Genomic DNA, 13,895 nt, shown 5'->3' on the forward strand with positions numbered 1-13,895 from the left:
ACAGTTATCCTTTCTAATAAAAAACCAAGTTATTCAAGATTTAAGATATTTTATGAAGTTATCGCCTATTTAACTTGTTTTCTATATAAAAGCTTATATTAAGACTTCTTGGCAATTCATGATGTCTAAGCTTAAGGTATAAAACTTAAATGATCGTGAGTATTTAATAATTTTTAAAAAAATTATTGAAGCTTTTAATTTTATTATTAAAAATCGACAATTTCACAGAAAAAGACGTGATAACACATCGATTATGATCTTTATTTAAATTAAATGCTTTTTAAATTTTTAGTCACAGATTGATTTTCTTTTTCCAAAAAGTCTATAAATCTTGATCGAAATATCGATTTATATAATTATTAAAATTTTGAGTTTTACATACAAAACAAAACTCGATTTATGTCATAAATAATTGTGATCCTTTTTCCATTTAAAAGCAATTCGATCAAAAACATAAGAGATCAAAGATTAAGATCCCTTTTAGACACAGACCAAAAACAGATTAAGATCCTTTAATTGCTAAAGAGCTCTCTCATAAGCTGCTTAAAAATCAACAAACAAACCTCATTTCTTATCTACTTTAAAGATCAAAGACGCTTGTTGCTTCCATTGTGTTTGTCACAGAAAAATATTTTTTTTTTTTTTTTTAATTTATCATAAAAACGCACTTTTAGTTGTTTCAATTCTTCTTTTGATTACAAAAAACTTTTAACAAACTTAAAAATACTGTTATTTCAACATGGACTTGTGCTCAAAAGCTTATAATCTTGAAAAGAAAGCAATATAGAAGAAGACGAAAAAAAAGTGAAATGATATGATTTGATTTTATGTGTGTGTGTTTTCTAACATCATCGACATTCAGTTTGTTGTCTTATTTTACGATAATGATGAAGTTTGAATTTGCTACACTTTTCAACGCTTCTTATTTTTCCAATTTAATGATTCGTTTTGTAGTTATTTATTTGTATTATTTTTTTTTGTTACCAACTACAAAAAAGTTGTTGCAGATGTTGCGGCAACTTGCTGTTGCAAGAGGATCTTAACATCAGCAACTAACAGTCATTGTTTTCGTCTGTCTCATAATAACAAGTTGTTGTGATATTTTTTGTAATATTAGAGCAATATGACTTTTTTACATACATATACATATGTATGTATGTATGTATTATTCATTTATAAATCACATTTACACTTAATTATGTATGCACTTTATATTGTTAATAATATTTTTTTTATTTTAACAACCTGTGTTTAGTTTTGTTGCATGACAAAAATTATTTTCATTTGCATTAGTTGCTTAAGCAGAAACTTTGCAACAAATCCTCTTTTTAAAATTAAATAGACTGAGCTTTTTGTGATAATAATGTTAAAACCGAAAGACAACAAGAGGCAACATCAAATGTAAAGAAATTCCGATTTTAACCCAAAAAAATACATGCAAAAAATAAACGTCTTTTGCTTTGACAATCTGGAAAACTAACTTCCAAAGATGTAAGGAACTTCCAAAGAAGTAGATAATATGTAGGGTTCTAGAAATCGACTTTCGAATAATCGACTTTTTGTTGAAAAAGGTTGAAAAGTCGAAGTCGACTATTTTATTCCAAAACAGTCGATAACTCGACTATCGTCTATGAAAAGAGTCGAAAATAAAAGTATGAAAAACGTTGCAAATAAAAGTCGAAAATTCGAAAAAAGTCCAAATGTCGAAAAAATCGGAAAAAGTCAATAATAGTCGAAAATTTTAAAAAAGTGGAAATATAGTCAAAAAATCTAAAATAGTCGGAAAAACTCGAAAAAAGTAAAAAAGTCGAAAATAGTTAAAAAATCGAAAAAAGTTGAATACTCGAAAATAGTAGAAAAAAGCCAAAAATAGTCGAAAATTTAAAAAAAAAATGGAAAAAGTCAAAAACTCTAAAATAGTCGGATAAACTCGAAAAAAGTAAAAAATAGACAAAAAAAAGTCGAAAATAATCAAAAAGTCGAAAAAAGGCAAAAAAAAAAAATCGAAAAATGTCGGAAAAAGTCGACTATTAATAAAAGTCTAAAAGTCGACTTTTAACTAAATGAAAAAATTCGAAAAATCGACTTTGCATAAAATGCAAAAAAGCTGAAAAGTCTAAAAGTCGACTTTTAACTAAATGAAAAAAGGCGAAAAGTAGACTTTTCTTTTCAACTATAGAACCCTAATAATATGTAGCAGAAACAATTCCAAAGTCCTGCATAAAAGGTTAGGATCACATAATTTTGTGTGTATTCACAAGATAAACAGTTAATCAAAAGTATGCCCTCAAAGAAGTACCCAGCAAAAATAAAACGAAGTACTTCCAAAAGAATAACTTTTATCGCCACTTTAAAAGTAGCATTAAGTGAATTTGTTTCCCTTCTGCGGATGTGTAGTTTATGGACTTAAAAAAAAAACAAGTAAGAAATTATAGACGCGCGAGGCCGAACATATAATAACCTACACCTGTTACTAGGGGCTAGGGTTCAATGAGGCCCTATAATTATAAAATTCATGCAGGTCATCAAGGCTAGTAATAGAACTTGGTTTTGCAGCTTTTTGTCGAGATAAGAGTATATTAAACTTAATTATAAACTGAAAAGCCCTATTCGACGGGTTCAGTTGTATGGGACTAGGTGAAATAATGGACCGATGTTAACCATTTTCAATAAGCTTCATTCCTGGGATAATAGAAAATCATGTATTGATTTTTATTGAATTATCTTAAAAATTGCGATCCGTATTTTGAATACAAAATCCATTCAGAAAATGATTCTGAGCTGATTAATATACTTTAAGTATAGGACCAATATTATTGTTACCAACATCAGCATAAACCCATACCCTCCCCACTAAAGCAGTGTAGGGTATAACTAGCTGGTTAAGAAGACATCCATTTCTTATTAAATTAATGGATAATGTTCGTTTCTTCTGATAGCCATAGAAAATGTACCCGGTATGTAAACGGTAGTGTAATTCTTAACAAGCAATTTGCAAATAAATTATTGATATGTTTAAGATTTTGTTTTAATGTATTTACCAAAAAATTTTATGTTACATTAATGCAATGAATTAAATTCACCTAATAAACTTAAATTACATAAATTGCAGTAGCGACACAATCAAAAATATTTAAACGTAATGAAAAAATAACCTAATCTATTTTAGTATTTTTATTCAAAATTCATCATTTTGGTTCAGTGAAACTTTTAAAATGATCTATGAAGGTATTGTCGCCTAAAATTCAGAAACTTAGTTCGCTGCTCCAGAAGGTGTTTCAAGGTGGTCCGTGTATTCTACATTGAAAAATCATCCTTTAGGCTACTTAACAACTGCAGCATTTAACAGGCAGACACATAAAATGGGCTTAGGTAATATCGAATATCTGGAGATATATGAACGTATATATACGACAAGCAAAGCTGCAATCAAAATCCAACAGATGTCTTTATGACATTTAGGTTAACCGCAGAATGTGGGGGAGCGAGAAATTCTAGGATAACGCTAAGTAGATGCGATGAAAGGGAAGGATGAAATCGACACCTTCACTAATATTTTCCTTACAAATTGTAAGGCATTTCGAGGTTAAGCTGGCCTTTAATTGATGCATCTAAAAATAGCTTATTGTTAGGTTTTCGCAGGAAACAGATAAGGACTCAGCTGTCGGTAATAACATGATTTTCAATCATGCCAGAAAAAATTTATTTCCATTATAATGACTTCTTTAGAAGTTATCACAATGAGGACATTTACTGGGAACAGGGAACTGTATTTGAACTTGCTGTTCAGTTTTATATGGAGGATATATCTGAAATAAATCATAGACTTGCATATATCTGGAAGTAGTAAGTAGTGGTGTTATAGAAAAGGACTTGTGCGCCCAAAAGGGTACAACAAAGGGATATGATTGTGCATTTACCATCATATTAACGTGCTCATTCAAAGGCTCTTGTCCTCTTCTCAGTTTTGCATTCATCAGGTCAACTTCCTTAAATTCCTCTTTCAATAAAGCAAGAATATACACTCTTTCTTTGTCGGTTGTTCTTGAGTATCTTGGTACCCATAAATTTCTTATTAGTTCTAACTAACTCCAGACATCGTTTACCTTTAAATGTAGATGTTATGGATCAGTCATGGAAAATTCAGTACTTAAGTATATTTTATTATTGAAAAATAGCGAGTAGCCCCTCAACTAGTCTGCTGGAACTATAAATTAACATAGATCAGAGTTTCGGACTTTGTTGTGTCCCGGTTATTAGAGAGGACCATTTGAACATCTTGGTTAACATCTTGCAAGTAAAGTCTATTGGGTATAATTTCGGTTCTGTTGTCCAGACAAAAGATACCTCGCAGAGGAATGCCTATAGGACTAACGGTTGGAAAAGAGTTTACGCCAAGTGTATATGATACGGGATGGATGTAGAGGTATGCGGACTATACCTTGAGTGAGTGTAGGAAGTGTGATGAATGCAAGGTATCTTATACAAGTGATACCATTAAATTTATTACAGTGTGTTTTCTGTGAGTAAGAACAAAGCCTTGACTTATTTGATGGATTCATGTTTCAATCTACAAAATTAATCTAATTTTGTTTAAACGAGAGCGGATACAGTCGCCACTTCACTGTCCATAGTAATCTAAAGGGTATACACTAAAGAATCCTCACATAAATGGTTCATTTCCTTTTTACTGGAATTCTAACTTCTCATCTACTGACCCCCGGGGGCATGTTACCTTGGCGAGACATCCGCCTTGGTGTTATTGCAATCCCGGGGTATAAAGAGGTGGCCAATACCTCCAATCTGACAGGGATTTTAAAATTGGTTACAGTGTACTGCTTGTCCTTGCATAGTTTGCCAGAGGTCACACCAGAGCACCGCATAATCTGATACTACGGGTGGCCAGTTGCCCGCAGAACTATGCCCTGGCTGGTCAGTTGGTTGAGGTTCCTTCGGGATCCACGTATTGGCTGTGATTTAAACCCAAATTCGCGGGGAGAGTAAGTGGCGGTTAAAAGACTGATGCATGATAATAGTCAATATTTCGGGATAAGTTCGGTGCTGTTGCCGAGAACAACAGATACCCCGCAGTCGAGTGACTGTGGGACTAAGCGTTGGAAATGAGTTGGTATTAACTTTATATGGTACGGGTTGTATGTGAGGTTCGGCGGGCCTTACTAGATTAGATAGCACGAGTACTCCGGCAAAGTACTTGTACATGGACCGGTCGGAAGCAATGTACAAAAATTGCCACCGGCGTTCTTCATTGAAGAACAAAGGGGCTATGGTACGCCGTTCTCAGGTCTACCCACTGGTTGAAAAAGACCATCGTGGGATAAGGCCGTCAAGGCAGGTGCTCACGTTAAACTCTCGACATTCCTGTCTCATCTACTAAGTGACAATTGACTTAGATCGGAACCGATCTAGAACAGAACAGCTATCTTAGTTTTTGTTCAAAGATAAGTAACATTCAGGCAATTATTGCCTATAAATAAGTAAAACATGTTGCTTACTTTGATTAAATTGATAGAGCTAGCGGAGTCCATGATGGTTACTGAACTACTTATATGTAATGCTAAAACTATGGTGACTTTACGTGGTTTATGTCCGAAGTGTTTACAACATAAAATATCCATTTGATCACTTAACGATTGATGCGAAAATGATTTACTCTTACTCTAAGAGTAGCCACAAAACAATGGCTTTGAAAATGATTTAAGCCGATCGTTTTTCCACAATATCCTATCCTACAACAAATTCTATAAAATTGTTTTTTAACACATTTGAAAATATGTGATATTATTTTTTCACCTTTCACCATTTGCTACAAATAAAACAACAATTCTATATATTTTTTTATTTACAGTGTAAAATTTATATGAATTTATATAAATGTGATTTCTTTTTTTATGATGCAAAGATGATGAATAATAATTCAATTTGTATCGATCGGTTTTATTCTTTTTTGTTCTGTTACATTGTTTTTTACTAAAATTCTAAAAATGTTTTCTTTTTATTTTTAAGCAATAAATTATGAGAAAACTACTATTAGTTAAATGTATAATTTAAATGTGATTGTTAATAAAATGAAATTTTAGTTTTATGTTTTTTGTTGCTGTTTACTATTTTTTTCTTAAAAACATAATTTAATCCATAAATATTGTATTTTTTTCATTTAAGATTCTTTTAAAGTGGGTTTCTTTTTATTTTTAAATAATTTCATTTTGTTTAGTTTTTCTTCATTTTTTTTTTGTATTTAAACAATAACAAGCCAAATATGTTACACAAAATTAAATTTTATAATTTTTTGTTAATTCTTTATTCATTTTTTTTTTTTTTTTTTGTAATAATAATAATAATAATTTTTAAACATTTCTAAAGTGTTTTCAATTTTAGAGTTTTATAACGCATTCAAAAAAAAAAAAAACATTTCAAATTTTCATGTACAAAATTCTTGCTATTAAAATTCTTTTCTTTTTTATATAGAAATATGTATTTTCAAATTTTTTTTAGGTTTTCATACATTTGTAGTTTTATATGTATATAATATAATATTTGTGTAGTAAATATGTAATAAAAATTAATATAAACTAAGTTTGTTATGCATTTTAAATTAAAACATATAAATGTTTGATATAAAAATTACGGCGAATTAAAAGTTTAAAGTTAAACTTTGTGTTAGATAGTATTGTGGTGAAATTAGAAATTATAACTTTTTTTAGGAAAATTGTGTCTAATGAAATCAAATATGGAAAAAAACACATCTTACTAATGCATAAAATGTAAAAAAATAATAATAAAATAATAGTTTAGGGTGGTTAGAAAATAACTAACTTTTTAGCTTGAAACAAACTGAAGAATGTGAGCTAAAAAAGATTTTTTTGCAAACCAACGAAATAATGTAGATATTTTATACTTTTTCTTCACCGCATTATAAATATTTTAAAAGTAAGCCTAAAAGTGTGCTTTAAAAATGATTACCTTATTAAAATACACAGTTAAACTGTCATTTTAAATGTAGCTGCATGAGAAGAATGCAATGTATTCAATAACTTTTGTATGCAAAATGCTGCCGACGAAGTTGCAGCATTGGGGCCAGTTTTTAAAAACGCTAAAAATTGTGTATGCAAAGCAATGCGCATGAGCAGCAGCAGTTTAGCATCACCGGATTGTATATCAAATTTAATCCAGTTATCAAGTGACATAATAGTTTTACAGTTGTCATTATTAAGAGATATGTTTTTTAAAGTTGTCGACAATTTCTGCTGTAAAACTTCAAAATCATTTAAAATATTTGAAGAATGTGAAGAGGAGGAGGAGTGTGAATTTGTGGTGTTGTTGGTGGCTGTATTGGAAGTTAGCTGCAGTGAGTGCTGAGAGTCTGAGTCGGTGTCAATATCATCATTACACTCGAGCTCCTCTTCATCGCTGTCATCCTCCTCAGTGCCCACATTTTTGATTATATCACAATCCAGGCCACACTGTAAGGCAATCATGAGAGAGGGTACCACAGTGTTCATATTAATGGTACAGGTGTTTGTTATGCGCGACTTTTCATAGAACACTATCCAATCATGCGGCAGTTGGTTAATAAATTCTTTAAGATGTTTCTTACCCGGTGGATTAAGGGAAGAGGTTCTTTGTAAAAGCAATTGCTTTTCAGCGCCACACACCAACTTTAATGCCTTGCGATCAATTAAAGCTACATTCGGATAAAATCCAGCCACCAGGCACAACTGTATCATATGCCAATCATTATTAAACATTTTATCCATGTAGTTAATATTAAACATATTCTTGATGACATCGTTAATTTGTTTACGTGTGGCGCAAAACATTTCCATGGCCGAGTGCGATAGGAAATATTTATTACAAAATTCTCTTACTTTACGGGGATTGTGTCTGACTTCCATGTAGGATTTGTGCAAAGATAAAATACCCATTTGATCACTAAACGATTGGCCAGAAAATGATTTACGTTGAAACGAGGCCTGACCCTGGGCCGAGCGATCAGTTGGCAATATAAATGGATCTTTGACCGAATGATAAGCACATATGGTTAATATGGGATCGTAGCATTTTAAAAATACACCATACAACAAACATTTGCCTAGTTGAACATCGAGTGGTATATCCACCAAATGTTTACCCAATTCAGTTACCGATTCATCATCACGAAAAACTCCCAGAATTTTTAATTTTCTTACTGCATTTTGTATACTTAGTGTAGAGGGTGGATTTAAAGACTTCTGTAAATACGTTTGTACTCCACACTTCGGTTCTAATGTCTTAGCATAGAGACATATTTCCGTCAAGGGAATGCGCATAAACTCCGGTATGCTGAATTGTGGCATAAACTGATACTTTGCCTTGGAATATAAACGATAACAAACACCATTTTGTGTACGACCAGCTCTGCCCGAACGCTGGCAGGCATCAGCTTGTGATATCCAAATCGCTTGAAGTTGTGATGACTCTGTTATAGAATCATAGGTGTTCATTTTCACCTTACCCGAATCTATGATATAGGCTAAATCCGGTATTGTTATAGAAGTTTGTCCTATGTTTGTGGACAATATAATCTTGCGCACTGGATGCCGTTGTAAGGCCTCAAATTGATCTTTGGAATCCATGTGACCGTGTAGAATACAAAGTTTATAAGTGCCAGACGGTAAAGTGCTCTGTATTAAGTCCCTTTGCTGTACGATATCATTGTAACCAGGCAAAAATACCATAATAGCGCCACTATGACCATTTCTATACAAGCCCTCCAGTAAGGACAAAATTAAATCATGATCCACCTCATTGTCATCATTGAATTGTTGCTGATAGGCTGCCAAAATGCGATGTTTTTCCTTATCCTGTTGGCTCAATTCTTCCTGTTGTTTAACACGCTCCACACAATTAGTAGAGCCCATTAAGATTTGCAAACATAAACCGTCAGCATGAAGACGAGCATAATCAATGGCCTCATAACCATCATGATCACGTATGCCAACGTTTGCCTGACGCAATATTAAAAACTGTACAAATTCGGGCATATTACATTTACAGGCCGCCATTAAAGGCGTTAAACCCGTTTCTGAATGTCCTGCATTTATAGACATGCCCTCACTTTCTATATAGTACTGGATCTGATCAAACATTTCATTTAGCTCCTCTTTCGATCGTATTTCCACACTTTCGCAACATTGTTCTATTAAAGAATCCAACACCTGTTGCATATACTCATCCTCCAAACGATCAGCAGTCGTACGACTCATCATAGTCTCCAATACGTTGTCGCTAAACATGGAGGTGGGTGTGGGAAAGGCTTCCTGCATTGAACGTAAATATTTCTCCATAAGAGCCGTACGATAGCCCGTATGAAAGAGTATATCCTCTAAATGATATATCTTAACATCATACCCCTGACCGGGTACATTTAACACTGGACAATTATCAAAATAGTTTGATAATAATTGTATGTCCATAGTGGCCGACATAAGTATCACTTTGAGATCTTTATTTAGCTTTAACTGTTCCTTTATGGTGATCAATGTAAAATCTGTATTTTTATCACGTTCATGGATTTCATCGATTATAACATGTGAGACCTTGCGGAAGAGATCACGTACATCGGCCATTATGGAACGTAAAAAGCAGCCTGATGTTGTGTAGATTAAATTGGAAGTCTTTTTAACGCGACCTTAATAGAACAAGTTTTTGTTATATTAATATGATTAGTGTGTTTTTTGTAAGTTTAACTTACTTTCCATGCGTATTTGGTAGCCTACAGTTTCTCCTAAAGGTTCACCTCTTTCTTTTGCTACACGATGTGCTACCGATACTGCTGCTACTCTTCGGGGTTGTGTCACTACTATGCGACATGGTCGATTACGTCGTGTAGCTTCATTTAATATGTATTGAGGAACTTGTGTAGTTTTGCCAGAACCAGTTTCACCATTTATTATAAAAACCTTAAATAAATTAGAAAATTAATACGTATTGAGCCCTTGTTTAGTCCTTGGTCTTTACTATATTCAGACTATAAGCTATATTATATTGTGTCCAATAGTCAAGAATATAGATTGGTCTATAATTTAGAATTTGGATTTTATAAAATATAGCTTAGACTGTAGAATTTAATATAGGCTAGACTAAAAGTTAGTCTATGTAGACCAAATTAAACTAAATCCTAGTCAACAGTCTAGACAATAGAGTGGACACGTAGAAGCAAAAAATTTTGATATTTTCCCTAAAGATGTCTATACAAAGCAATACACAACATCTAATACTTACATTATGTTGCTTTAACATCTGATGCAACTCTCCTTGATAATGATATATAGGCAATTCCTGTTTATCCCGAAACAGTTCATTGCTAATGCGTTGAGCTCTTGGAGGAATCATACGCGGGCCCAAGGCAACCGATATTGAATCACTGCGTAAATTTCTATATCGATGTGATGCATTAGGATTTGATTGAACAATAACCTGATTGGTTACCAGTTGTGTTTGTATTGTTGGCAGAAGACTCTTTAGCACTGCTCTAGTGGCAGCTGACATATTTAGAGGACGAACATCGCCCAAAGTTGTCAGGCGTTTACGTCGACGTACATGTAACTCGCGATTATTTTTACTGCCATAGCTTTGAGACTTTAGGCCTAGTCGTGCGGCAAACTGATGCATATACTTGCGTTGTATATTAGAGAGGCCTTTAAAGACAATTTCATCCTCACTGCCGGCCAGAAAATCAGAAATTTTCAATTGTAATGGTAAACGTTCACTTTCGGGCATTTTATGGCTTTCGCGTTGATTCCTGCTGGAGCCGCCTCCATCAATGCCGGCTGCTTTCTGACGATGTTTTTTCGTATTTGTTGACATTCTTTTCTCTTATTTCCTATGGTTTATTTGGGTAAGAGTTTGTCGTGTGTGAGTGTTAGATTTTAGTGAAAATTTCTTAAGCAGCTTGATGTTTCTTAATAAACTAAAATATTTGTATTGTTTCACATACGTTACACTATTTCAATACATTGGTATTTTATTGTTTAATGCATAAATTTGAAGTATTTTTTACAAAATTTCTCTGACAAAACGCAAACTTTCTGCAATGAAAAAATCAAGACGAATAAAAATGTCAAAAATTACAGATGTTTGTGTTAGAGTGTTATATGAAACCTGAGAGCTGTGAAAATGCTGTGATGAAGTGTTTATTACTGTGGTGGGTAAGTTATTAACAGTAAGATGTTAAGCGGTTAACAGTTTATTGTTATTTTGTTAATCAAAATAGAAAATTGTATATGTAGTTTAGTTTAAATTAAAGAAATAGGTATAAATTTATTAATAGCTTGCCAAAGGAATTAGGATTATGAAAAATAATTATATTTATTTAATTTAATTAAATTTTTTATTAATGGAACCCTGATAATACAAGAATTACAATCTTAATTATTTAAATTTTCAGTCATTAAATACTAAAAAAATAAAATCATGTATACTTACAGTAATTAGCAGAATTCTTCAATACACAACAGTAAATTCCGTTGACCGGAAGGAAGTTTATGGCATAATTTATCAAATTAAGAAGTTTTATTTGTAAAAAAATTAATATTTTTTGAATTAATTTAATTGTAACATTTTTATGTAAATAAAATAATAGTGAGGAAATTTAAAATGCTTTGTTACACTCTATCAAAATTATATATGAATGAATATCGAAAAAATGTTTAAAACTAAAATTTGAAAATAACGTTTTTTAAGGCTTAACTTTTTAACATTACAATTTTTCGACTTGTGTTGTCCCTGAACACAGGACAGTATTAAGTACACCCTGTCCCTGAATTTGCAAAAATCCGAATGGGACTACAAGGAACACAATTGCATACATCGGTAAACATAAATAGCTTTCGCTGTGTTACAAAATTTTAATATTTCCACTTTAAATGTAGATCTTTATAGTAGAATTTGTTTTGGCATAAGGCTGAATCCCTCAAATAAACTTTTCCGGCCAATGTCTGGAACAATGATCTTAACAAATCCAAACAATTGGTCTTAGTTTAGGTGGTGCCTATTTGATTAATTTTCAATCTCCTATAGGAGGTTGGAAACTAACTGCTGATTGTCTTAAGTTAAACGGAAAGAAAATCAACTTAGACTTTTGTATAAAACTGAGTTTTTTCCTTCAATTTGGCTGCGACTCATTATTCTTTAAATTTTATACCTACCTACCAAAGCTTCTCTAAGCCACGTCAGATAATCTAAATAATTAGTTGTAAGTTTAATATTTTTCTTAACTTTCTTTTTATTTCAATTTTTCATTACTTTTACAACAATATTTCATCACTAAAATATAACTACAATCTTAATCATCCTCTTCGTCTTTAAGTTTTAACTGTTCAATCTTCAACAACAGTTAATCTTTAGTATGAGGACTCAGGTTTTAGTTTTCGTTATGTTGCTTTAAAATCTGACAAAACTCTACATTGCCAATGCGTTGTGCACGTGTGCCAAACTATATTGAATCACTGCACAAATTTCTAAAACGATGTGATGGATAAGGATTTAATAATCTGATTAATTACCACTTGTGTTTATATAGTTGGCAAAAGACACTTTAGTACTGCTCAAGTGGCAGCTGTCAAATTTAGAGGACGAACATCAACCAGACGCTTACTCCGACGTATGTACATGTAACTCGCAATTTTTCATATTGCTACAGCATTGAGTCTTCAGGCCCAGAAGTGCGGCAAACCTGGCCGGCAAGAATACGCATCTTGCCGGACAGGAAATTACAATGGTACAATGCCTCCGGTTGCTTTGTGGCGTTGTTTTTAGTATTTGTTGACATTATTTTTTCTATTATTTTTAGAAGTGTTTTTCTTTCGGGAGTATTAAATTTTAGTGAACATTTCTCAAGCGGCTTAACGTTTGTTAATAAACTAAAATATTTGTATTCTTTGCATTATACTATTTTAATTCGTCTCGTTTTTATTGTTATATGTATAAATTATTTGTTTTCAAAATTTCTCTAACAAAACTCAATTTTTTCGCAATAAAAAATTCAAGACAAATGAAAATGTCAAAAATTACAGATGTTTGTGTTAGAGTGTAATATTAAAGCTGAAAGTTGTGAAAATGTTGTGTGTGGTGTAGTATTTATTTTTGTGGTGTGTAAATTATTAACAAAAAGATGTTCGGCGGTTAACAGTTGGTTGTTATTTTGTTAATAAAAATTAATATATTTGTTCATTTGGTTTAAAATAAATCAAAATACATTCAATAGCTTGCACGATCAAGTTTTTTTTTATTAAAAGTAATAGAAAGAAAGTGTTAAAAAAAATAATAATTTGAAATTTAAATTTTGAATACTTCCTGTAATTAGCAGAATTTTCTGTACACAACTGTAACTTCCGTTGACCGGAAGGAAGTATATTACATAAAAATTGATCAGATTTAGCTGATTTTATAAGAATTTATATATAGTCTATATTTCTATTTTAAAAATATATTTTTATTAATAAATCGTTTAAAAAAGAATTTATAAATATTTTTTTAAAATAATATAACTAAAGCAATAGTGAAAATAATTTAAATGTATTTGTTGCACTTCATCAAAATAAACTTAAATGCAGATAAAATATTTATGAACATACTTTTGTGTTGCTGAAAATCGACAAAACGATTAAAAATTTAAATTTGAAATGACCGTTATTTATATAATTTAATTTTTGACATTTTTTAATCTATCTCTATTTCTCTCCCGAGATAAAGTTCAACAAATCGCTCTTTTCTAAAGTCACCACTTCCGTTAGCTTTTTTTACCACAAAGTCAAAAAGAAGAAGAATTGCTTGGCGTCCTGTAGAAAAATTTATAGAAAACTGCTTAAATAGTCAAAATTTGATAAAATTGTTCA

At 31.7% G+C, this 13,895-nt stretch overlaps 1 protein-coding gene across 1 annotated transcript; it reads right to left on the reverse strand.

The window, feature by feature from the left end:
• Positions 1-6,934: 6,934 nt before the first annotated feature.
• On the reverse strand, positions 6,935-11,114 carry LOC111677724 (DExH-box ATP-dependent RNA helicase DExH1). Its single transcript, XM_023438912.2, has 3 exons — positions 10,282-11,114; positions 9,752-9,959; positions 6,935-9,688 (listed from the first exon to the last, which is right to left on the reverse strand). Exons 1-3 carry the CDS (start codon positions 10,864-10,866, stop codon positions 6,999-7,001), a joined length of 3,483 nt encoding a protein of 1,160 aa, XP_023294680.2. The 5' UTR covers positions 10,867-11,114; the 3' UTR covers positions 6,935-6,998.
• Between the last annotated feature and the right edge of the window lie 2,781 nt (positions 11,115-13,895).

The sequence above is a fragment of the Lucilia cuprina genome, chromosome 3 (assembly GCF_022045245.1).
Source record: "Lucilia cuprina isolate Lc7/37 chromosome 3, ASM2204524v1, whole genome shotgun sequence".
Taxonomy (NCBI): Eukaryota; Metazoa; Arthropoda; class Insecta; order Diptera; family Calliphoridae; genus Lucilia; species Lucilia cuprina.